At 37.3% G+C, this 26,367-nt stretch overlaps 1 protein-coding gene across 2 annotated transcripts in view; it reads right to left on the bottom strand.

The window, feature by feature from the left end:
* LOC145988354 (uncharacterized) overlaps nucleotides 1-26,008 on the bottom strand; it is a 42,937-nt gene extending 16,929 nt beyond the window's left edge. Inside the window, exons 1-3 of one of the 2 annotated variants that reach the window (XM_083123229.1) lie at nucleotides 25,556-26,008; nucleotides 16,101-16,252; nucleotides 8,729-9,006 (exon numbers count right to left, since the gene is read on the bottom strand). In XM_083123229.1, coding sequence (XP_082979355.1) covers nucleotides 8,729-9,006; nucleotides 16,101-16,252; nucleotides 25,556-25,631 — 506 coding nt within the window. In that variant the 5' untranslated portion in view covers nucleotides 25,632-26,008. Of the gene's footprint in view, nucleotides 1-8,728; nucleotides 9,034-16,100; nucleotides 16,253-25,555 lie in introns of those variants that run through there. The other variant, XM_083123230.1, reaches the window with a different exon arrangement.
* Nucleotides 26,009-26,367: the final 359 nt, after the last annotated feature.

Below are 26,367 nucleotides of genomic sequence, written 5' to 3'. Positions count from 1 at the left end.
AAATTATCGTTGTAAAGAAATACCACAAAACGTATGAGCCAAAAAATATACTGAATTATTAAATTTTTTGTCGACAAATGTCGACAGTGGGCCAGTAATGGGTTAAGCTGAAATTCAAATAGCCAATAGATACATTGGTTGATTCTGTTATAGCATTCAAGCAAAATATGTAAACATGTTTCAAGATGTTCTATCATACGTTGAGTGAGCACTCCACTTTTTGGTGATATTTTCAAATCTCCGTATAGAGATTCAGAGATTGAGATTAAGAAATTAAATTCTGCAACTTTTAGAGCATTTGCTACAGCTTGGCAATGAAGACTTTCGAATACAGATGGTTGGAGAAGGCCAGGGTGTTCCACAGGGTACAGGTATCCTATCCAGGGCTGTAGTCGAGGGTATACGGAAGTGTATGCTGTTAACCTTACTCAATAGAATATACCTTGTACTACAAAGTGTATCCCTTGTGCTCTCATTAGTTCATATTTATTTTATGTATTTGGCCATTACTCCAGTAAGATTTTTAGGTCAAATACTTCTGGTTTTACATGATCGGGAACATAACGTTGACACCACTTGATGAGCCTCAAGGAAGATATGGCTGGAAAACCAACTTTCTGCAAATTCAAGAATTTGGACAAAATGTTCTTGTGACAAATGTAGTTACTTATCAACAGGTAGACAGGAGCTGCACCAATAGTGTAATGCTAAAGTTGTTGCCTAGTAATCAAAAAGAGTTTGATATCCAGTGGAGGCACATAGTGGTTCGGATCCCACTTTTATCTGCAAGTCCAGTCCCAATTAGCATATCTGTGCATAAAAACTCAGAAGAAGACTAAATTGCTCAAAGTAAGTAGTGCTCTCTTAAAATTATTTTTTTCCAAGTATTTAATTTTTAGTTATTGACAGTATTGTTCAAGTTATTAACAGTATACAACCTGACAATTCACAAAAGCAATATCAAGAAAATGCCACACAATAGCATGCTGTACTGCATCCATTATGTTCAAACACAATCATTAAAATACATGTTTCATATTTTAAAAGTGTCTCCTCCACAGTAATATGCTTCATTTAATGCCAATTGTGGGTATATCAACATCATCATCATCATCTTTAATATTCTACAATCAACGTTTTTTTTTTTTTTTACAGAAGCAAAATGATTTTATGCATATATTTAATGAAATTATAATCCAAACTAATGGAAAAGTGGTGTCTACTTAACATTTCATGAAACTTTATGTATACCCTCTAACAGGGGCATATATTCGGGGCTATCTAGGCAATCTGCGAAGCCCAGACTCAATGACAAAAATACAGAAAAAAATATCTATCAGAAAATGTGCATAAAATTATTCATTTCAATAAGAAGATAAACCTGATTTCTTAGGAGTTGAATTCGCGAGGTGGCTGGCACCAGCCGGCAACTCCAGGGAGGTTAATGGGCGAATGTGACAGGGCTATCTTAAGGATCACCCGATCAGTGTTGCAAACCAATTTTTCCCAACATAATTTCCCCAGGAAAGAGTAATTGTGGAGCCAAACTGTTACAGGAGAGGGAAACAGGGTTGCATATGGCAAGAAAATTCCCTCTGAACTACCTCAACAGTCTGGGTTAATGTTGCAAACCAATTTTTCCCAGCATGTAATTTTCCCAGGAACCAAATTATCACAGGCAATGGGAAAGTGTGGCATATGGTAGGGACAAGAACATCATTGAATGCTTGCAAATGAGATGAAAAAGAGGTCATTGACCTTCAAACAACTAGAGATACAGTTGGGAGTAGAAAATTGTTGGCTGACCGGGGAATGGTTTATGAATCTAAAAATTACCGAAATGACAAGGACCAGTTCTAGTCTAGATCGCATCGAGTGGTCTTGGTGCTTGGAATTTATTTAGAGGCAGCGTGTGAATGCGGTAGAGAGTGGATTGTATTTTTGTGAATGATATGTGCTGAAATGAGGGACATAATTTACAAGCTGTCTATTTGGCTTAATTTTGACGATAAGCTACAAATCGTTGTGGATCTTTCTTTTATGTCAACCTTATGCACAGATAAACTAATGGGGGTTGGACCTACAGTTAAAGTGGTATTTGAACCACCATGTATTGAACCCAGGACCCCTTAGTTTCAAGGCGACGACGTTACCACTGTGTCAACAAGGTGGCCCTGAACTTCAAATCGTGAAAATAGGTAGGTAGAAGTTTTATATTTATTCTCGTATATAGGCCTACATAATATTTCACAATATGGCCTTTCTTATTTGTGCAAATAAGAATGAAATTCTTGAAATCCTTTCGTTGCTGACATAGTGTAAATTCCCATATTTTATTTATGAGGTATATATCTTTAATCACAGTGTCACATCACTTCAACCTGCAACCCCAAATAAGTTTAAAAAAAAAAAAAAAACATCCACCAGCAAATTTTTGTCCATTCGAACACTATGATATGGTGTGATAGTCCAGGTTTTTAACCCAGTATATGCCACTGCCCTCTGAAAATTTTCAGACTACGGCACTGCAGTTGTCAATGTTTCGACTATGTCAACTTCCTTAAAATTAGATATTTTGAGCTGTTAGTTTTCATAGCAGCTAAATATTGGGCATTGAATGAAATCAGTCAAGGTGTTTCAATATTGCAAACTTACATTGCACCACTTTTTTTTAAAAAAAAAGGAAAATATAGTTGCAGAGATTTATCTTTCAAGTGAAAAATGGACATGACCATAGGGAATTGGGTATTGCTTGAAATCTGTGAACCTCGTGTGCCCTTGGATATAAAAAAAGGGACAAGATGTGCAAATGGTACTGTTAGTTACACAGTACTATCTTTTAAAACAAAAAAAAAATTAAGTGACAATGGTCGGTTTTAAAATAAACATTATGTACTGGGGCTTAACAACACTGGACCTCTACAGTAGATTTCCGTAAGCGAAGTAGTAATTAATAAAAAATCATGAGAGCATGAATGTTGTGATTTCACATATGCAAATGCAATAGTCAGAAGTAGCGCACTACTTGTAGCGTCCCTACAGTAGCTAGCTACAAAATTTGTAGCTGTAGCTGTAGCAACGCTACATTTTGAAAATTGTAGTTGTAGCGGTAGCGAAGCTACAAAATTTCTGTAGTTGTAGTGAAAATTTCGCTACAGCTACACTTTTCTCTCAGCGTTTTGAGGTGAATTTTGAATGTGGCAACAGCATCAGAAAAATCGACAATAACCTTTAATTTTGCAGGAGGTTCATAAAGACAAAGTCTATTATATGGAAATACAGATTATCTAGATTGTAGATTATAGATATCTGCATCTTATTTAATTAGTATCTGAATAATTCAGTTATCCAGATAACTAACTGACATATTTGAATATATTCCAGCTAACAGCTACTTTTTTTTTAGCCGCATCACTATTTTAGGGAGAAAAATGCCTCGTTAGCTGCACCGCTGGAAAAAAGTGCCTCGTTTACATCACCCCCGGAACAAATCCTGTGGATATCCATGGTGTAAGAGACACCAAAATGTCATTAATTGCTGTGTAAGACACAACTTGCAGCACAAAAACGAGCGATGGATTTTCAACTGCACTGACAAAGGAATAGTGCCAGCAATAAATGGTTCAGTACGTTAACAGCATTGATCATTGTCAGTACATAGGATCTCACCAGCAAGAAATTATTGTTCAAGAATGATAGGAAAATCTGGAATTACAATTATTTTCGCAATATTTGCTCACAAATTTTAAAATTACAATACGTTTAGAACACTTGGGTTTACACTACAGCTTCCTCAATACTCCCTCTGTCCCATAATTATAGTCCGGTATGCCAAAATGGTAGTACAGGATTAACAGACGAAGAGGCAGATGGAAAGCACAATTTGTACTGATCCTTGAGTAATAAAGTTGTATGACTCATTCCCGTGTTTCATGTTCTTCTTCTGAATACACAAATGTCACAGTTTGAATATCGGACAATTATTATGACACAACAAACAAAAATGTACCGGACAATAATTATGGGACAGAGGGAGTATATTTTATCATATTGTAAAAAGTACGTACGAGTTATTGACTTCCCTGCAGAAACGACAATTTTCTTTAGTTAATATACATAGTTTTCATATTTATGAATTTTTCCTACTTTTGCGTCACTTTTCTGTAACCATTGCTAATCATGACATCATCATCATCATCATCCTTCGCCGTTTCCTGCCTCTGACTGGGTCGGCATAGTAGTCAAGCCTCTCCATTATTTCCTGGTCTTCCACCACTCCTCTCTTTTCACAGTGTTACAATCTTGTACTCTTCTCTTAACACTCTCCACTATCTGCTCTTTCCACCGACATCTTAGTCTCCCCCTTGGCCTTATTCCCACTCCTTGTGCATGGTAAGCTCTTACTGGTAGTCTTTCTGCATCCATCCTCTTCACGTGCCCGAACCATCTCAACCGTGCCTGATCTATCCTGTCCTGAACCTTCACCACACCCACTGTGTGTCGGATCTCCTCATTCCTTATTCTATCCCTTCTAGTCTTCTCCCATACACTCCTTAAAAATTTCATCTTCACTGACTGCATCTTTTTCTTGTCTCTCTATGTCACGTAATTATTGGCACATAGTATGTGTTATATATTACCTTCTTGCATTTCATAGATACATCTCTGTTCCATATTAATCTTCAAACGCTTTGATATAGTCCACCACCCAATTGTCCTCTTCTGTTTACCTCCTCATCTATTCTTCAACTCTTCTCAATCATGACAACGAGGATGAATGATTTATTTAATTATTCTCTTATCTATAGTCGCTTTCTGCCACTTTCGGATAATTGTGAGAACGAGGAAGAATGATGAATGATGAGCAGTGTGGGGAATGGAAGAGCAGGAGGATCCCATCCTTCCAACTTGGCGTCTTTCCTAGTTTTTGTTGTGAGTCCATTTTATGCATAGATAAGCTGATCGAGACTGGATCCGAGCCACTATGTGCCTCCGCTTGGTATCGAACCTGGAGCCTTTTTGTAAACAAAGGGCACCAGGTACTTTTTATTCAAAGTGCTGCCTTCATATCAGTCTATTAAAAAATGAAATATTTATTCTCATGAAAAAAATATGTTGATGTGAACATGTAACGACCGCCATGTTAGGCAGATTTAAGTTGTATATTGGCATTTATGTTATTCGTATACTTTCAAGTTAAGAACTTTTATTAAATTATTTATACTTAATTGTTTTTATAATTCATGTATATATTCACGATTTATCTTATGTTATAATATTATTTGCGTATTTTTGCAACATTTATTCAGAATTTATAGGCTAATAATTATCCCAAATAATATATGCAATGTTTTCATTGTTTTTCAAGCACAAGTTAAATACATTTCTTCTTAATATCTATTTTTGTTGAACAATGTACAAGATTGAAGTAATTTTTCTTCGTTATAAACTAAATCTTTATTTAATCATTTTTATGTGCAAGGGCAAATATGATTTATTTGATAAAATCAGTTTAGTTATTTCTATATAGTTTAACATTGTAATATTATAGCAAAGTATTTCTCCCTCGTTTTCAATAAAATATCGTTTTCCTATTGGCTGTTTATGTTAGGAGTGGGGGAACCATGCTTCCTGTTCTTGGCGATGTAAAAACTTCCACGTTGGCATTTTTAATTGTTGCCAACCTGAACTTTAGCTTACTATCACTAATTAACATTGATGTGTTATATAAATTATCAGTTTTTCTTGTGTTATTTTATGTTATGAGTTTGTATTGTAAGTTAGAACAATCTGTTATGCTGCGCCTCGCGCTTGAGGGAGGCAGTTGAGGTCTTGCTATTAACTGTGAAGGCGGTGCACGGACTCTCGTGTTAAATAAATTGCTTATCACTGCCTGCGAGCATGCAAGACCCAACAGAATACAATTTTTAACTTGTGCGAATCAGTATGTACGCGCGCGATTCGTGATTAAAGATTTTGGACATTTTAATTATAAAATATTTGGAATTTTATTTACTGTCACGTGTCGCAATTCTGTGGTTTCCTTCCTGGAGGAAGGGTGGATCGTCTTAATCCCGATCCCTGGGTGAGAACTGGTGCTCCCAAATGACCAGCCGGAGCAAGGAGCGGTGTGTTGCCAATTCGGATCTCCATACCCTGGAGTTACGAGTGGTGGCACGTTGCAAACATAAATACACAATCCTACCAAATTTCATTTGTGTATAGTTGTAATCATTAATTTGGGTAACACTCTAATTGCAATATTCATATATCAAATTTGAATTGAAATGCCACTTGCATAGGTACGTTAATCTCAAAAACTATAGTAAAAATAAGTAACTGAAGTAACACTGCTTTCAAAATTATCGAATGACGGGAATCATGATAATAAATAACAGAATCTATTTACCAGTAGGAGGGATTTTTTTTAATATCCACATGGTTATTTTTATTTTTTTATCCAGAAGTAGCACAAAAAGTAGTGAAGTAGCGAGTAGCGAACAGGAGTAGTGTAGCGAGCTACTTTTTGGTAAATGTAGCTGTAGTTGTAGCGAAGCTACATTTTGGAAGAATAGCTGTAGCTGTAGCGAAGCTACTTTTAAAATGTAGCATTCTGATCACTGTGTAAATGTATTGCATATAAAGTGTTCGTACTATACACCTAAATTGAAGAAGGATAGGCACTCAAGAATCTGTCATCGTGAAGGTGATAGATAATAATGATGTAAAAAAAAAAAAAACCTATCAAACTAAGTGCACTTTCTTTCAATCTCTAGTACAACATTAGATACATTTGCATATTTTCCAAAGAAAGATGTATATAAGGGAAAGGGGGGTTCCAGACCACAATCCTCTCTCACACAAAAGGTTACCAGGTACTACGAGGGGAGAGTGAAAAGTTTTGAGCCTCACATGGAAGGAGTGATGCTAGGTAGTTAAAATTTTGGAGGATGTAAAGTTTGAGTTTTAGGACACTGTGTGTGAACTTTTATGAAATTCATGTTTTCTTCAATTTTTTTGTCAGGTTGAAAATGAATAAAGTGTCAGAGACGACAGTGGGCAACAGGGCCGTGATTCGGTACCTCTGTCGGAAAGGCCTCACTGCACAGGCTGCTTTGGTCGAGTGTGGCTTCACCACACTTCCCCATCCACCGTATTCCCCCAACCTGCCCCCGTCAATTCATCTTTCCTCTGCTATGAAGAGGGCATCAGTTCCACACAGACGAAGGTGGTCATTCAGTGGTGCGAGACTCAGGACAAATCATTCCACCAGATGACTGTAAACAAATTGCAGCACAGAATGCATAAGTGCATTGATCTGGGGGGTGATTATAAAGATTATGTAATTATGTACAGAAATCATGAGAAACTGTAGCTCAAACAACCCTTCCCTGTGAGGCTCAAAACTTTTCACTCTCCCCTCGTACAATAATATACTTGTTTGGCATTTCTTGTACAGTCAAGTTATTTATTTCCACCAAACTTACTGGAAGACAAGGATTAGATTGGGATCATATGGCTTTGAATAACAGTACCAAAGAAAATTTATGCACTACTACTTATAATAATATGAATAAAATTGTAATCAGTAACTTTAATTTTCATCAACTGGATCTTATCCTTTTTGTTATTCAATAGATATATTCCATTTTTCTATTTTTGGACAGTAATTTCCTTGGGAGGACAGTCGTTTTTATACAAGTTTTAACTACATGTAACCTAGATAATGAATATGTTCTGTTATATCTCTATTCTTATGCCATCTTCTTAACTACTCATGTAATTACTATCTACTTATCAAAAACAAATTAAAATACACTTATGAATCATGCCATAAAAACTGAGACTGTAATGTGAGCGATGCAATCAGCTGCTTACTCCTACATTGCCAAAATACACTCTTCCACACATAACTGTCACCTTTATTCAGTACCTAGGGTTTTGTATCATCATAAAGGTGAAAAATGTACATAGCCAAAGCAGACACACAATGTTTTTAACATTGTTCAATTTGGGAATTTATATATATAAATATAGCAACAGTGGTTCTTTGCTCAAAATAATGTCACGACTGAATAACGCTCGGCAAGGCACAATAAGCTGCATGCTCCCAAAGCCAGGTAGTACATACACATATACTATACTATATCTTATTATTTTGCAAAATATGATTATCTTTCTCCGAAGTGAACAGTGATATACAGGTATTTGTTGCACTGTGATAGGATATTTTAAATTGCTTAGGCAGATCTGTCAGCATGTGTATTCAGGGATTCCATTTTACGATTTGGTCTTAGACATTGCATGCTCTAACATATATCATATTTTGGTCCTACATAGTAATATACGGACTTATTATTTAGAATTGTAATTGCATGAAGTAGTTTCCTTCCATGGTTGGGTTTCAGGTTGGCAGTTCCTTTAATTAGGCTGTGTAATACAGAACTACCTCGCACATCACATGTGCCAATCATTCCACTACGAGGGCAGTACGCTCAAGCATAACATGCTCGAGGGTGGGGGGACTTGACTGATTACTAGCGAGTAAAAGTGCTCACATGAAGGCCTCTACTAGGTGCAAAATAAATATAAAAAGAATAATACTAAAGATGCTGACCAAGGCAGTTATTAAGATAAGTTGCCTTCGTCAGCAACTTTAGTGTTCTTAATATGGAAACAAGGCTTAATTATATTACCCAAAGAATAATGTGATATTTAGTGTACATACCATACTCGGCTCAACAAAGAGAAAGAAAACAATGCATAATCCATTAAGTGGCCAAGACGAAACCTCATCTTCAAATAAAAGGCACCACTTTCACAGTAGCCAACAATTTGATGAAATAATTTCGCAAGTCCTTGAGTTCTAATCAGCAAATACTCGAGCATCTGTCTCGATGGAAGATTATTATTGCCTGTTTGAAAATATGAAGGAAGGCAAAAGAAGAAGGAATCGTATGTAATCGACAAATTCATGGAGTAATACCGTTTGATGCCTCGGCTCACCTAAAAAAAAAAGGAGAGAAAATAGAACTGTAACAAAATTATGCTGCTCAAAAAGACATTTATTTTTTAATGGCCATAGATTAAGCAGGAATTTTTGACAAAGTCTACAAGGGGACACTAGAAAGAAAGTGTGAGCTGCAAAGTAATAACATTTTCAAATGCTAACAACTCAGGAACTAGTTAATTTGTGTTTTTATGCCATTGGATGTCAAACAGCATTAAATATAGATGCCTCTGCTGGCACTAAGTTGTCATCACTTTTATTGGCAACTCACAGATGCTGGCCTCCTTCACAATCTTCCGCCATCCATCTCTATTCACAGCCTTCCTTCTCCAACTCCTAATTCCCAGCACACTTAGGTCCTCTTCCACCGAATCAACCCACCTTAAAGGTGATCTTCCTACTTTTCTTCTCCCATCCATATTTGTAAATGTGATGTTCTTACACACCATGTCTGGCATTCGGTATATATGCCCCAACCACCTTAGCCATGTAACTTTAATTTCCTTCACAATTTCTATATCCAGATAAAGTTAATTTGTTAGTACACTTAATTCTAGGCTTCATCACCAGATGTCACCAGTGTAGCTAACCTCCATGGCGGAGTGGTTAGCTCATCATGCTATAACATCAAGGGTCCCATGTTCAAATTCTGGCCTGGGCGTTATTTGTGAGTTTACCTTCATCAATCTCTTCCTTATCTTCATTAGCCAAAAGTGGCAGAACAGCGAAGTAAAATAAATCAAATCAATCAATCTTTTATTATTACTTTTTAATTTTCTTCAAAAGTGAATGCCAAAGTTGATGTGCTTCTCCTCCACCTGCGTTGTGAGTTGGATTATTGTGGAGTATCTCATGAGATTCTTTTATGACACAGCGTATATGTTTGTTCGACTTGTGCAAGTCTGCAGAATTGTGGATCCCACTCAGTTCGGCATGTTCCATACCGTAGCCATGCAGTCTAAGCCGTCATACTTTGGGCTTTGACTACAGGACACACGCAGGTTCGGTGTCCTGGTGGAAGCGGAATAACTTTTCTCCCGCGACTTCGACCTACGTATGGGACCAGTGCCCACCCACCAGTGTGAGCAAATTGGGGAGCTACAAATGAGGAGTGTAAACCAGTCATGGAAACCTGCAACAACAACAAGTGGAGCTTCGTTGTGCTGACCACACGTCACACCGTAACTCATTCGATGATCTCCCATCTCGGCAGGTGGGATTGAGGCTGACAATCGGTCCCTCATGTGCTGTTGTGGCACGGGTTATTATATATTGTATTTACTCAGTTCAGCATAGGAAGTATGATTCTTGTTCCTGATTGTTCGACCTGGTGTACAAATATTTGCCTTCTGTTGGCAGTGTGTTGAAAGCACATATTCTCCAGCCGTACAGTGTATTTAGATTTAGTGAGACTTCTAAAATGTTCACTAGTTTTTAAAAATGAAACAGTAATACATATTTTTGTGATGATGTGTTTATTGGGAAGTAACTGTACTGTAGTTAATTAAAAATATAATCCATTCATAAAATCGTAAAATAATTGCAAATTTCAATTTTACAACTTACTGATCCTTTGCAAGCAACATTTCAACCCTACATGTCGTTCGTTGTGCATTAATCTAAAATTTTGAATATGATGTGTGTGTCCAAAAAAGAGATAGAAATAGAGAGAAACATTAAAAGGCAATAAAGAAAGCTCAAAACCAGACTGGAATGTCACACTAGTATCACATAAACGATATTACAATTTGTCTTGTCTTAATAAATATATTTTGAATATTTTACTGAGGGGCCTGCAATTCATATGCAAGATACTTAAGTGAAATCAATATTTAACTTTGGAAGATAACTCTTGCGATGACATATTCACATATTTTTGCTTGAAATACAAATTACGAGTTTTACAATGATGAAGGAAAAATAAATAATTGAGCTCTGCAATATTTATTGTAAGATAGTGATAGGAATATTTCACACACACACACAAATAATATTCAGAATCCATATTGAACTTGACATGATGAAGCAGGAAGGCATATTTTTCAATCGTGTATTAATTGTCTTGTGTTCTAGTAGTATTTTCAGCTTGTAAAATAATTGGTGAAAGGTTCATATAATTAAACAAGTGTATTTTATTTAGTGTATGCTCATTTAGTACATGGATTTTGACTAAGTTGATGAATTAAAAAAAAAGAAATCATGAGCACCTCTTCCTACATCTCTAGGTTAATTATGATGATGATATGTTGATAAAGAGATGATGGAACAAATACAGGGTGCAGCATGGAAGACTAGTCCCGTTCTGATCAGTATACAAGAAGTACAGTACATTTGAAATTATAATGAAGCATGTACTTACTGTTTACAATAGATGTTGAAAGTGCTCACCATTAACCTGAAGACAGATTTGCGTTCGGGATAACATGTCGCATGACAGCTTGCAGTAGGGTGACCAGACACATACATTCAAAAAAGAGGACAGAGCATGGCAAAAAAGGAGGACACCACAAAAAAATCGAAAAAAAATTGCCATTATTACTCTTACCCTAGCTAACCCGAGGGAGGTGGAAAAGGGGGGACTGTCAGATCCACCACCTCTTCATAAAGACGTAGATTTAGATTTAGATTTATTCTTTCATCATAAAGACGTAGATTTAGATTTAGATTTATTCTTTCATGTGCGAGCCATAAGCTGTACATATATATATTGCATGATTGTAACGTACATAGAGGGATACCCATGGAAAAGTTTTTGGTCAGGTTGGGATCGGCACAGGAAATGTTTTAAAATTCCTGCGTTCAGGATGGGAAAAATTTGCAATTTCGGGACAGAAAATATTCGATTTCTACACGTCATTTCCCTTTGAGTGATTGTTTTTCTTCTTTTCTTTCTTTCTTTCTGAAATAATTCCAAGAAGTTTGAGACACTTACAATGCAGAAAACACCAACAACTTATCACTTTTTAAAATGTCCATTTGGAATCCTGACTGTTAGGGATCGTTTAACCTATTTCCAAAACTGAACTAATATTTTATGGAGTTTAGGTTGGGACAAAAAATATAATTTTATTGCCGTGAACATTTCTGGCACTCTTTCATTAACAAGGGAAAGTGACTGGCTACTTTACATCCTGCCTCACATTAGTTTCTCCCATCCTTAAAACCTTACTGCGCTTTCCAGATTTCACCAGCGTGCATCAGACTGGTGCATCAAAAATGACATCAATTTCGGTGAAATACGGAAAGCTTCATGCAAGCTAAATTCAGAATGTGCACGCATATTCACGTTTATTAGGGAAAAATCACTGATTGTGACTTAAATCACAGAAGATATTTAATAAATATTATATATTTTCACTTAACAACATTTTATTTTGCATATGCAGTACAAATTTAAGTGGTATTCTTTTGTAATGATATTGAATTTTGCAAATGGATGCTTTCCTGCATGTTGCAGCAGAAGATGGACGCATGTTTTGATACATCGGTATACTTTATTTCACTTTGCGTGGAAGTGAAAAAGTAGTAGTACTTAAAGTGTCGACAGTTTATGCCTGCATCCAGTTTATTCGCCATCCATGCAACAAAATCGGCGTAACATTCCATACTATTGCCTGCAGAATGCATATCACAAATCAGAAGAAGCTTCAGTGCAGATGCCATTTTGATTCACCAGTCGCACCAGCTCTTGAGGCTGGTGTAAATTGATGACGTCATGGTTTAACCCGGTGAAATACGGAAAGCCAAAGCGTGCATCAGCGGTGCACCATCACGTCCATCGGTGGATTCTGGAAAGCGCAGCATATATCGCGTATGTATGACTCATAACGGAAATGTAGAGACTGTATAACAGTATGCTCTCTTATGATACTGATGACATGTTTGGATAAAGTGATGATAGATCAGCTCTCAGATGCTCAGCAAGCATTGCTCGAATATTTAACGTGCTCCAAACGATGTAAAACATGCAAGCTTTTGATGTGAAATAACAAAGTCCAATAACAAATGATGATCCTTATGAAGGGATACATTCTTTGTGTTGCACATGCCCATGCAGTATACTCTTTCCAAAAAAGGACATGTCCAGATAAAAGAGGACGTCTGGTCACCCTAGCTTGCAGTTCCGCATGTACATTTTGTATACTAATCGGAATGGGGCTAGTTTTTTGTGCCGCACACTGTACAATGAAGTGTTCATGCCTTACATAGTATCCCTAACTTTTGTACAGTGTTTCAATGAAAAATGTTTGTTGCAACAAATATGTATCTATTGTTAATTATTTTCACTTATGTACATTTTAATTAATTTTAAATTTTTACATATAAGTTGTCCAAAATTTTTTGAGATTATTGGACAGAAATGCAGTTTCTTTTTGATTCAGTCAGTCTCATGGAAGAGTTGAGCATAGGATGCCACAACAATACAGGTCCTGGTCCTAGGTTTAAATCCTTGGTAGGGTATGGATAGGTATTTGTCACATCAATTTAATCACTTGATCATTCATCCTCAAAGATGAAGCCAGGTAATATAAATTAACTAAAATATATAAAAATACATTTGCAGATTTCTGCATCCAGGAGAGGGAGGAGGGATTCAGGAGGCCCGAGCACTCGTCAGCAAACTTTTATATACTCTTCTTGGAATAATTTTTAAGTGAATAAAACTAAACATGACTCTTTTAGAAATGTTCACACTTACAGTTGAGCTAACAAATCTATTTTTGTGCCTTTTTCAGCTTTTTTTTTTTCTTTTTGCTTCCCTCATGTGCTTGGAGCTATCACCCTGCTAAGCCCTCCTCCCTCTAACTACAACTTTGCTGTCCTTATAATTTAAAATTTTTCCAAGAATATTTTAACCAATGCCTATCCACCAAAATCAAAATTAAGTATTTGTTAGGTACGCCGGACACCCAAATAATTTTCATTTTGATCTCAGAAAGAATGTCAATGAGAAATCTATGGCTGTCTTCTTACCTGTGTGGTTCAGCTTCTCAGCAGTTTTTCTAGTAATTCCGAAGAAAAGAAAGATCAGATATCTTCTATGAAACCTTCCAAATGGTTTTCTGTACCTTTTCTTCCTTGGTTCGTCTTCCATTTCCTGAAGGTTTACAATTATATCCTTGTATTTGTTGTGTTGCAAAGACCACATACAGGTCTTTGGGACAATCAAATATAAAATGTGTGTACTTTTTGGTTTATTGAAAGCATGTGCCAGGTTCGATGGGTGGATGATTTCAGGAAGTAATTATCCTAGCAATGACCCTACAAGGAGCCGCTATGAGGTCAATCCAGCCTCTAATAAATTGCTATAGGTGAAAAGGTGGATGGAGCATGGTGCTTATCACATCACCTCCACAAATGTCCAAAATTGTGAATGTGTGGGGCGCTACTCCAGTTTAGCAGGTTTGTAGCATAGTTTGAGTGTTAGAAGAGCAATTTAGTGATGGTGATAGTGATATTGGGAGTGACTTTGTAGTAAAACTGTCATATCATAGTACTGCATGTTTTAATATATAACAAGAAAACATGTATATTTCTATTTTTTAGTGAGTCAATATGTGAGCATTTTTACAATCTCTTACTATTATCCAGTATCATGGCATTTTCATCAGTAAAGTTGCCAGCTCGGTGGCTGAGCAGGTCACATGGTCAACGTTTTATCTTGCCACCGAAGTTCCAATGTTCAAGCTGGATTGGGTATATTTCACAATCTTGATTGGTATGAATTGAGAATACCCTCAACAGCAACCACTTGTTTCAGTGCATTCCTGATGCTATATTCCAGCAGAACTATGGCCGACATATGTCAACAGTTAAGGATTAATGGGAATATAATGGGAGCATTAAACAAGATGCAGGGTTTGGACATGTCATCCACTGTTTCAAAATGTTACACAAATGCAATGGTCATCTCCAATGTGTTCATAGTTTGGGTATTTTATGTAGCATTCCTTCCTTTTTTGGGTAACTGAAACAATGAGGATGATTGATTGGTTTAATTTCTAATACTTCACTATTCTGCTACTTTTGGTGAATGACAACGATGATTGATTTGATTTATTTTACTTTTCTTTTCTGTCATTTTTGGCTAATCACAAAGAGGATGAGTGATATGATGAAGATGATGATTTCACAAAGAACATCCATGCCTGGGTCAGGATTCAACGCTGGGACCCCTGGCATCATTACATGCTGTGCTAACCACTCTGCCAAACCATGAGGATGAATTATGAAAAGATGAAATTGACAATCTGACAAATGCCATATTCTAAAAAATAATATTATAATAATAATAATCCGTTGCGCAACAGCCCATGAAGGGCCTAGGCATACCTACCGACTGCCGATCTCCCTCCCACGCTTTCCTTCGTCACCTCTAAGCGTGGAGATCTTCAACCAGTATTGGAATAGTCGGGGGTTCAGCCCGACGTATCCCCAGCCGTTATAGTAGGTCTTCTCGACCGGATTACGCTCACTCACTCGGAGCTCCCCAATTTCCTCACGATGGTGGGTTGCCACCGGCCCTATACGCAGGCTGAACAAATTCCGACCAGAGCCGGATTCGAACCTACGCCGTCCCGCAGCGAACGATCTCAAGACGAGTGAACGCCTTAACCCGCTCGACTACGGAGGAGGACAAAAAAAAATAATATTAATAGACTACAATTATTCCATTGATTTTTGAAATATTGATAAAAGTGTGTCGAAAACTGTATATACTATAAAATATAGTAAGATATTTTGATACAAGTAGTAGAAAGAACCATGGGTATTTCACACATAAATATTATTGATATGCAAAACATTGATACCCGCAGACTTTCATATTGTTTGTACCAATTTGTATATTTTCTTGGGTGTATATAAATGATGCAGCAATGCACACGTTTAGCAAGTTACTGCTGTCAAATTCATCATTCATCCGTACAAGAAAGTGATATTAAATAACCAAACACAAGCAAAAGAAAAGAAGCCATAAGAACTATGACAGCCATTAATCCATAGGTAACATCTACTGCAGTGTTTGATGAAATATATCCTTTTCAAGCAGTAACAAAAAAAAAAGTGCAGCATGCTCTTTGCAACATACCAGTTTCATATACATCACTGATTTATCCCCAGAAAGACTTGATTTTACTCGATAGATGTATCTAGACAGGATAGCACCTTCAAGCTGGAGTCCATTTTGACTGCGTAAGACATTCAGCACTCCTGAACAAATATTCCGGAGATTGATAATATCTAGAAAGAAATAATTTGAAAACAAAATGCTTATTAATTAATATATCATCAATGTTACTAATACTTTTGTTTAAATACAAATCAAGAAGCATATAACCAGGGCTCGAAAAATCCCAGTCACCAGATCACCGTGGCGACTAAATATTTCAGCCTGGCGACTGTGATCTTTTGCTGTAAAATTCCCATTTTTTTTAAGTTTGCACGTACGAAATTTTGACGATTCTAAATTCAAATTGCAATACAGCGAAAGTTAGCAAATGTTTTTTTTTTATCAACTTTGTGAACATTTCATAGAATCACTAACTATTCCTTACTCTTACCCCCTCCCCCCACTCCATTTCCAGCTTTCTCACATGATTTAGCGATGTTTTGAATACAGTGATGCTCAACTTCTTACAGTATGCACAATTGCTAGTAGGTGGTTTCCTGGAACCTGATTTTCAGAGCTGGCACCTAGCTCTGAAGAAGACTTTTCGAGTTATGGTATTTCTAGTTGTGAAGAGATAAAAGGATTCTCTCTTCAATTGTACAAATTGCTTGTTTTAATACCTAATGAAATCTTTTTATAAGTCAAGTTTTAGAATAATAATGCCTGCTTTGAACTACCCCTGCAGAGAGGTTAGATAAAAAAAAATACCTATATATTGAAAATTTTAAAAATTGTCGAGCAACCAGTGCTGGACCATTCGGTATGAACTGACCCATATTTCTGTGAATTAAAAGTGGATAAACATCATAGTAATGCTTCTCCAACTTTTGATTGATTTGCTTTATTCTACTGGTTTTCGTGCCACTTTTGGCTAATTAGCAAAGATGTGGATGAGTGATGGCATGATGAAATTGATGAATGGACACTCACAAACATCCATGCCCAGGCTGGGATTCGAACCCAGGACCCCTGGCATCGTAGTGTGATGTGCTAACCACTGGAAACAGCGTTTCTCCTGCTTATTCAACATTTCTAACAACATTGTTCAGGGCCATTTGTCAAAAATATATATCTGTATGCCAGTGTAAACATTGGTTCATACATTCAATACTGAAACCTGTGATATTTTTATTATGAACAATATTACCTTTCTGATTTTTTAATATTATGTTGAACAGGTATTGATTATGCTGGGTGACAATTTTTATTGTCGTAAAACCTGCGATTCCACATCAAACAATTACCCAAAGTTGAGTGTCATTTTTATCCCAACAAATTTCTATCTTTGAATATTTTTCTATTTTCTGAGCAGGTAAGAATGGTAACACAGTTACTTTCTGTTAGGCCAGTCCTTCTCCTCTCCAATAATACCTAAATGATCACAATATTTCACATAGTTTCCGAGATATGACATGTTTTGTGTCACATGGTGCATTCGTTTGTCCACCCAATTTCTGAAAATCTAAAATCTTTCAAAAATCTGTAACTTTCAACATATTTGTTGGAGAAGTCTAATATTACATATTTGTCACATTGGACCATGTATGCATCAGTAAAAAAAACTGGAAGCAAATCTGTGGCTATGAAACAACTTTTTGTCTTTCCATTGGGTGATTTCATGTGAAATGATCCTATTATGACTTAAAACACAAACGTAAAATTACATATGTGTTTACACAATGCTTTTCACGGTTGAGTGGAGCCGCGGCTAGCATGCTGGGCAGTGAGAGTGCATCTGCCGTCATTTAGACCCACATCTGTGAACTGACCTTGGCACTGGACACATCAGTGCTTCAGTATCCAGACAGCCGGTATCCAGTTTGCACGTGTTTGTGTGTGAAGTGTTAAGGTGATAACAAGTGTTTCTGCAGTCTAATAATGCCATGATATATGTACAATTTAGAACAACGGAGTTTTATGTACAAATCTTATGGCATTACGAATTATTGTAGGGAAGTTAGAAGGTGTTTTGCAGAAGAATTCCCAGATGTTCCTGTTCCACACAGAGACAGTGTTCATAAACTTGTCAACAAATTTAGGCAAACGGGGTGTTCTTGATGAGAAGCAGAGTGAAACAGCATGTGCTTACTGAGGAGAAACTAGATGACGTTGGAGCATGATTGGAAAATACTCCTCAAAGATCCCTCCGGCACCTTGCATATGAAAGACAGACATATTTCCATGACGTATGGATGGCGAGCTACCAAGCTTTTAAACCTGAAGCCATGCATTATAAAAATTGAAAGAAAATGATAGGACAGAAATTGAAGCAATTTTGGAAGAGTAACTGATACATATTAGTGAAAATTTCCTGCCGTAACTGTGTGGATGCAGGAGAACATCTCCAACATCTCTCGGAACAAGGTACATGCTCATTTGAATTGTAACTTTTAATATAATTACATAGCTAGCGGTTCTAGTTACATATATGTTGCATGAAGTTTGCTGGCAGATGCACTCTCACTGCCTGGCATCCTCTCTGCCGCTCCACGGAACAAATTGATCGTGAAAAGCACTACATATGTATGTAGGAAATGTGCAATTTGAATGTTGGCGAGACATGAATGATTAACAGATTTCATGATGAATGGTACTACCCTCATGAATAGTTTTGTAATTTTTTCCTAAAACTTAAAATCTGAATTATGTTGACATTTCAGTACTAATGATGAAATTCACATTGTAGTCTGCTCCTAACTAAAAGAAACATCCTTTCTACAGATATTTTAAGTAAAAATAAAATCGTGGTTAGTCTAGTTAGGTTGGCTAAAAAAAAATGGTAACAGTATGGTATAGGGAAAACACATTTCTTCAAATTTACAGGAGAAACTCCTTACAGAACTGACTTTCTGTAGACTTTTGAAAGCTCGTGGAAGTGTTTTCTTCCTTTTGTTCAACTTATTCGGCTGGTAACTCATGTATTTTTCGACATTAATGTCTCTCCGATGCACAAAAGCTATTGCCTCCATTACGTTCGACTACGTGAACCAAATGTTCCGTGCATTCAATGACGTAACTCGCCATTGTTTTGTCAGAACATGACAATTATAACTATGTTTGCCTAACCTCACAGAACCTAACCTTGCATGCATGGTCCGTGAATGGTGTGTGGGGCTACGCGTGCATGGTTCGTGGGGCTATTTATGAATGGTTTGTGTATTTATGATTGGTTTGTGGGGCTATCCATGCAGGTTCGTGGGGTTATCCGTGAATGGTGTGTGGGGCTACACGTGCATGGTTCATGGGGTTTTCGAACCCGGAAAAAAATACAAAATGAGTAACACGAAAGTAGGTATTTTTCGGTGAAGAAGGTTGCAACACTGCAAACCCACTGATCATCGACAATGCTAGTCAAGATTTCTCCGCCATATTGTGTGTGAGAGGAACGAACAATAATTACTCAATATGTGGAAAATTGAAGCTATTTTCGTGAAAAAAGCAAGATCCCACCTTAAACAATGTTTCGCAATGCATAATAGGTAAGTACGATTGTAAAAAATTACTAAATGAATGAGTAAATGTGTTTTCCCTATACCATACTGTTACCAAAAAAATTACCATTTTTTTGGTGTTTTCCAAATGACTGCTCTTTGAAATTCTACAAATAAAAAAACTTGTGGTCCAAATAGTGATAAAATTTAAACACAGTGCAGGTAGAAAGGTTTTAAAATACAATTCTATCAGATTTTTTTAAATCTGCAAAAAAAAAGTTCTTATCAATTTTTTGAAACCACTTTTTCTTAGTATTGGGTAGTCCTACAAATACAATCTTGGTTAGGGTTACCAGACGTCCGGTTTTTCCCGGACATGTCCTACATTTTAGCTTTATGTTCGGCGTCCGGGAGGAATTTGAAAAATATCATAAATGTCCTAGATTTTGAGCGTCACATAATATTAATTAGGAAAATACAGTGTGTCGGTAAAGTCATGGTGCACTTTTGACCGGTCACAGGAAAGCAAAAAACCAAGATAGAAATGTGAAATCTTCACCAAATAAAAGGAAAACTCTCCAAGTTTCTTACCTATTCAGTGCAGTTCGATGTGGCTTCCATTTGTTGCCCGACACACATCTAAACGATACTCGAGTTCTTCCCACACACGGTTAAGGACGTCTGGTGTAACAGAGTGAATAACGTCTGTGATTCTCTGTTTTAAATGATTAATGTCGTTGATATGTTCACTGTACACATGTTGCTTCACATAACCCCACAAGTAAAAGTCTAAGGGCGTCAGATCTGGGGATCGTGGTGGCCATGGCTGGACAGAACCCCTGCCTATCCACTGCTGGGGGAATGTTGTATCCAGAAACTCACAAACAATGTTGGCGTAGTGTGGAAGCACGCCCTCATGTTGAAAGATGACACCTTCTGGAAATTGTGGCAATGCATACATTTCCAACATGTCAAGATAGTTGTTTGCCATCACAGTCTGCTCCGCAAAGAAAAATGGGCCTATTACTTTATCATGCATCAGGCCACACCACACGTTCACTTTAGGGGTGTTACGTTCATACTCAACGTAGGCACGAGAATTTTCAGCAGCCCATATTCGGATGTTATGGAGATGAACATGTCCACAGACATGGAATGTCGCCTCATCGCTAAACACAATCTTCTGCAGAAATCGTTCATCATTGTCGATCTTATGAAGCATATCTGTACCAAACGCGAATCGTGTGGGTCTATCCGCCGGTTTGATAGCGTGCAACAGCTGCAATTTGTAACCTGAAAAATGCAGACATTTCTTTAACACCTTATGAACTGTAGTCTTGCTTAGGTGTAATTATCGAGCACACGCACACACAGATTTTTTAGGGCTCCTTAGGTAGCTCTCCCGTATAGCCTCTACAGACTCGTCACTTACCGATGGCCTACCAGAACAGGGTTTGTCCAACAAACTGCCAGTATCCTTCAACTGCTTATCCCACCGATTAATGTTATTCCTATGTGGTGGCGCTTCGTTGTGCACGCAACGATATTCACGTTGCACTTTGCTCACGGATTCGAACTTCGCAAGCCACAGAACACACTGGACTTTCCTCTGTACCATCCACATCTCAACTGGCGTGGGCGAGGGCTGATCCGCTGCTGCTCAGTTCGAGGTATTGCATCATCACCTGTGTGCGCACACGCTTGCGCATCATAATACGGAAACTTGGAGAGTTTTCCTTTTATTTGGTGAAGATTTCATATTTCTATCTTGTTTTGTTGCTTTACTGTGACCGGTCAAAAGTGCACCATGACTTTATGGACATGCTGTACATGTTTTAGTTACACAAAGAGAAATCATGCAATTTACAAGTCTATGTACTGCACTTCCAAACTCAATAATGAAATTTATTTTGATTGAGTCATTATCCAAAAAGAATTAAAAGTTTCTGCAATAACAAAAACTGAAGCAATTAATGAACAAAGTTTGGGGCCGCATTCTGATGATGTCACTGTTGAGTGCCTGAGTGGAATTTCTTGCCTTGGTGTTTATACTGATGGAACAAGGTGTTTCCTATTCTTAAAGTAGGAGGTATAGAGAACAAAGCTATTGAATTAAAAACTACCCTAGATGAAGCTTTTGGAACCATTTCAATTTATGGTAATTGCTAAATATTTGCCATTCCAGGTCATAATGAGACAGTAGGCCTACCTTTATTTCCAGCAGCATAACGAAGTCACGAGGGGAATATTTTTTTCAAAATGTCTGTAACATGTTTGGTACTAGGGTTCAGTATAATTTCACATAGTTTGACTGTTCAGTGTCTCATACATATATTTTGACAACCTGAAATTTTAATAAAAATTTGCTTCTCTGAGAAGTATCAGTTAAAACAGGATTACAAGTTTAGAAATTTTGCATTTAAGAATTCATTAACATTTTTTTTTTTAAATCTGAAAACTGTATATTTTAAATTATTGTCTAACAGGTTCTGGAAATTTGTATTACTTATTGTGAATGTTTTGTCGGTAACAGTTAGATATAGTGAAAACACATTTCTTCAAATGACGGGAAAGTACTTACGGAATTGAGTTCCTGTGGACTTTTGGAAGCTGTGAATATTGATTTTTTCCATTCGTGCAACTTATTCGGCCGGTAAATAATGAATAATGTCATTTTCAACATTAATGTTTCTCCGTTACACGATAGCTCGTGCCACCATTACCATCGACTACGTGGATCAAATGTTCTGTGCGTTCGAATATGTAACCCCCTTTCAGTGTAGCAACCACGTGGTAGTTTTACCAGATGACCTGTGAGCGGGTTGTTTTTTATTCCAATTTAATTTTCTATGTTTGCCTAACATAACTGAACCTAACCTAACCTTCCATGAATGGTTTGTGGATCAATGTTAGCCTAAAAACCATCATTTTTCGGTTAATAAGTCTTAGTGTAGCAACCACGCGGTAGTTTTACTTGATGACGTGTGAGCGGGTTTTTTTTTCCAATTTAATTTTCTATGTTTGCCTAACCCAACTGGGTACTATTATAGTATAGGTGAGACACCTATAAATCATATATTTCGCACTTTTTTACATTTCTAATGTACTATTTTGGAATACGGAACATTTCCTAAGGTGAAATAATGCATTTCTAACTAAGATAATGTCGATTTCTTACATTTACGAGTACTTACTTTTACTTGTTATTTCGATTCTGTAACACATTACGGCGGGCGATAGCGTACTGGTTCAGGGCACGTTGTGCGAGTGTTTTGTCGATTTATGCAGTGTTGCAACCTTGTTCACCCGAAAATACCTACTTTCGTGCCCGGATTTGAAACTATGCTAATACGACGCAAACCATTGATGTTAGCCTCATAAACCATTGATATTAGCCCCACAAACCTTTGATATTAGCCCCACAAACCTTTGACGTTAGCCCACAAACCATTCACGTTAGCCCCAAAAACCATTCACGTTAGCCCCAAAAACAATTTTCCGTAAGGTTAGGTTAAGTTAGGTTAGGCAAGCATAGTTACAAAAAAATTAAAAATACTCGACACGTCATGTTCTAGTGAAAACACGGCGAGTTTGAAACACTGACTACGGGGTTACATCATCTTAACACACAAAGCATTGTGCTCTCGTGCAGAAAGCAAATGGCGGCAGCAGAAACATCGTGTCGGACAGAGATTTTCGCAGAAAACAACATGTATTCGCATTAAAATGGATCAAAACTACATTCACGAACTGCCACAATGCTACAGAAAATGGTTTCCGTAAGTACTTTCTCCTATAAAGTTGAAGAAATCCGTCTCACCTATACTATAATGTTACCCCTAACTGAACCTAACCTAACCTTCTGTGAATGGTTTGTGGATCAATTTTCGCTTAAACACCTTTTGTGAATAGTTTGTGCGGCATTTTTTGGTTCATACGTTTGGAAACAATGCATATCAGCTGACAATAGACAACGTGAGTCAAGATTTGCCTGCCCGACCAATACATACTTGTAATGTGAAAAATTACGCTTTTTTCAGTGAAAAAAACATAATCCCAAGTTGAAAAATGTTCCGCTATGCATATCAGGTAAGTACAAATGTAAATAATTCGAAAATAAATGAGTTAAATGTAAAAGAAAAAAAACTAAAGTGCTCCCCTGTGCTTAGCACCATGCCATGAAGGTGTATAGGGGTGTGAGGGTAATGCCCCACACATTCTTGATCCAGTCGTGAGTTGGGTGATGTGATCAGCATCACACCCCTGACCGCCTTTAACCCCCAGGGTTTCCCCCAGGTACCCATGTTATTCGATGCTGGGTGGACACCAGGGCCACTTCCAATGTTAGAAAAGTTCCCGGATTTGAACCGGCCGGGGATTGAACCCGGGACCTATAGCATGGTAGTCAGTCACGTTACCGACTGAGCCACCGCGGTCACTACAACATGAGTTAAATGTGTTTTTACTATATCTAACTAGTACCGTACCTTTTTCTTTTTACACTTTCTGTTCACGATAGCCCCACTATCCATTCACGGGGTCGAGGTATGCCTACGAGGTTAGGTTAGGCATGTTAGGTTAGGTTCCATTAGCACTCATTTCACCCCTAAATATGTGCTTCATCATCTAAAAAATTACTAGAGTACGTTCTATTACGCACATCCGGACAACATCGGTTTTTCTCGATTCACTCCTTCAGGAATTTTTTCCTCGCTTTGGGATTTACGTTGTTGAATTCCTTATAAAATAAGCTTTCCAACGATAAATGACACGTATTCCTTAGGAAAAGGACGTAAACTAGAGTCTTACCTTAAATTGGAAAAAAAAAACTGCTCACACGTCATCTTGTAAAACTACCGCGTGGTTGCTACACTGACAGGGGGTTACATGATCGAACGCACGGAACATTTGATTCACGTAGTCGACGGTAATGGTGGCACGAGCTATCGTACAACGGAGATGCATGAATGACGAAAAATACCTTACTTACAGGCCAAATAAGTTGCACGATTCGAAAAAACAATTTCCCCGGCTTCAGAAAGTCCTCAAGAACGCAATTCCGTAAGTACTTTCTCGTCTTTTCTCCTGTAAATTTTAAGAAATCCGTCTCCGGCTTATACTATCGTTACCGTTTTGTCCCCTACATTTTAACACATTTCTTCATTTTTTACAGAAGAAACTACTTATGGAAATGAGTTTCTCTAAGGTTTCCAACGTTAGTCGAGGTATTTTCTTTCATCGTGGTATCTATTTGACCGGGAAATCATGTTAGTGTTTCCAACCCACTTTTTTTTTAACTGTGCTTGCCTAACCTAACTAAACCTAACCTAACCTTATCGGGATGGTTTGTGGCGTTATCTGTCAGCTACTCGTGCATAATGTACAATTTGCACACGTGACGAAACCGATAGGAGGTGTTTTTCGGTGAAGAAGGTTGGAAACACTGATTTTCGAAAACAAAAGAAGCGATATCGTTCGCAAAGTAAGCGATATCGCACCGTTACGTGCGTTCGGTATTACTTAGAAAAATGTTTGTTTTCGTGTAAAAAAAAAAGTAAAGTGCTCCCCTGTGCATAGCACCACGCCATGAAGGCGTATAGGGGGTGTGGGGGTAACGGGTTTTCGTGTAAAAAGCATAATGGCACCTTGAACTATGTTCCGCAATACACAGTTGGTAAGTACGAACAATGCGAAACACAAAATATCCTATTTTAATGTGTCTCCGATCTATGAAACTGGTACCTTATGTTCTACATTTCCTTTATAGCGATCTGGTAACCCTAATCATGGTAGCTGTTGCCCAAAACGGGAAATTCGGTGGTGACATCCAAGAGACAACAGTATTCTGCAAGTTATGACTAATAATACTTCTACAGACAGTGTAACTCACATTCATGCATGTTTGCAACTTACACAAACACCTTACCAAATTATATTCCTTACCTGATTTCGTCATATACGTATCCACGGTTTGGATAGGTGGCTGACGATTATGTCTCACATTCCACTGCGATGTCATTTTTTAAGGATTTGCATTCACTCTGTGCCTGGACAGTATTCACTTCAAGTGCTACAGATATACCTCCTCCTACCTCCTCCTATTTGTCAAAATTTATTGAAACCGATGACATATCGGACATATGAAGGAATAACCACATGCTCGTGCATGCAGTTGTAAATATGTGAAGATATCTACATATAGCTGGTCCACAACGTTAAAATGGCAGTGTTACCATATATTATAAAGAACCTTAAGAATATGTATACAATGTAAGAATATTATGTGGGAAAACCTTACATTTATACATACATATATAGTACATTCAACGCAAATGCGAATTTCCAAAATCCGAATTCGTAAGTATTATGTAACATTGAATAATTGGATTTGCGGGGGGGAAGTAATACGTAGCTTGTAACACTGCAATTTTGCTGTCACTGATTACCATTTCGTGGATAACTTCAAGAAAGGTTTAAAGAGTTTGTTTATACAGCACACTTGCACAAGATGCAATTAAATCATAATTACATTATTAGTAGTAGTAGTATTTGGCTGGGTTTGTGGAATTTTCTATTATTTTGTTATTTTTATTATTTGTCCTCCATGAAAGTGGAAAATACATAATGAAGTTTATAACTTTTGAAAAAAAAAAATCCATAACTATCACAGTGTATGAATTACATAGTCTTGACAGTCGAAAGACATTGAATCCTTGTTAGTTTGCTGATCGGCTACTACGCTTCGCTGTATATGA

This window comes from Lepisma saccharinum, chromosome 5, assembly GCF_977018435.1.
Source record: "Lepisma saccharinum chromosome 5, izLepSacc3.1, whole genome shotgun sequence".
NCBI lineage: Eukaryota > Metazoa > Arthropoda > Insecta > Zygentoma > Lepismatidae > Lepisma > Lepisma saccharinum.
The sequence above is the reverse complement of the archived record's forward strand: the minus strand, read 5'-3'. Positions and strand labels throughout refer to the sequence as shown.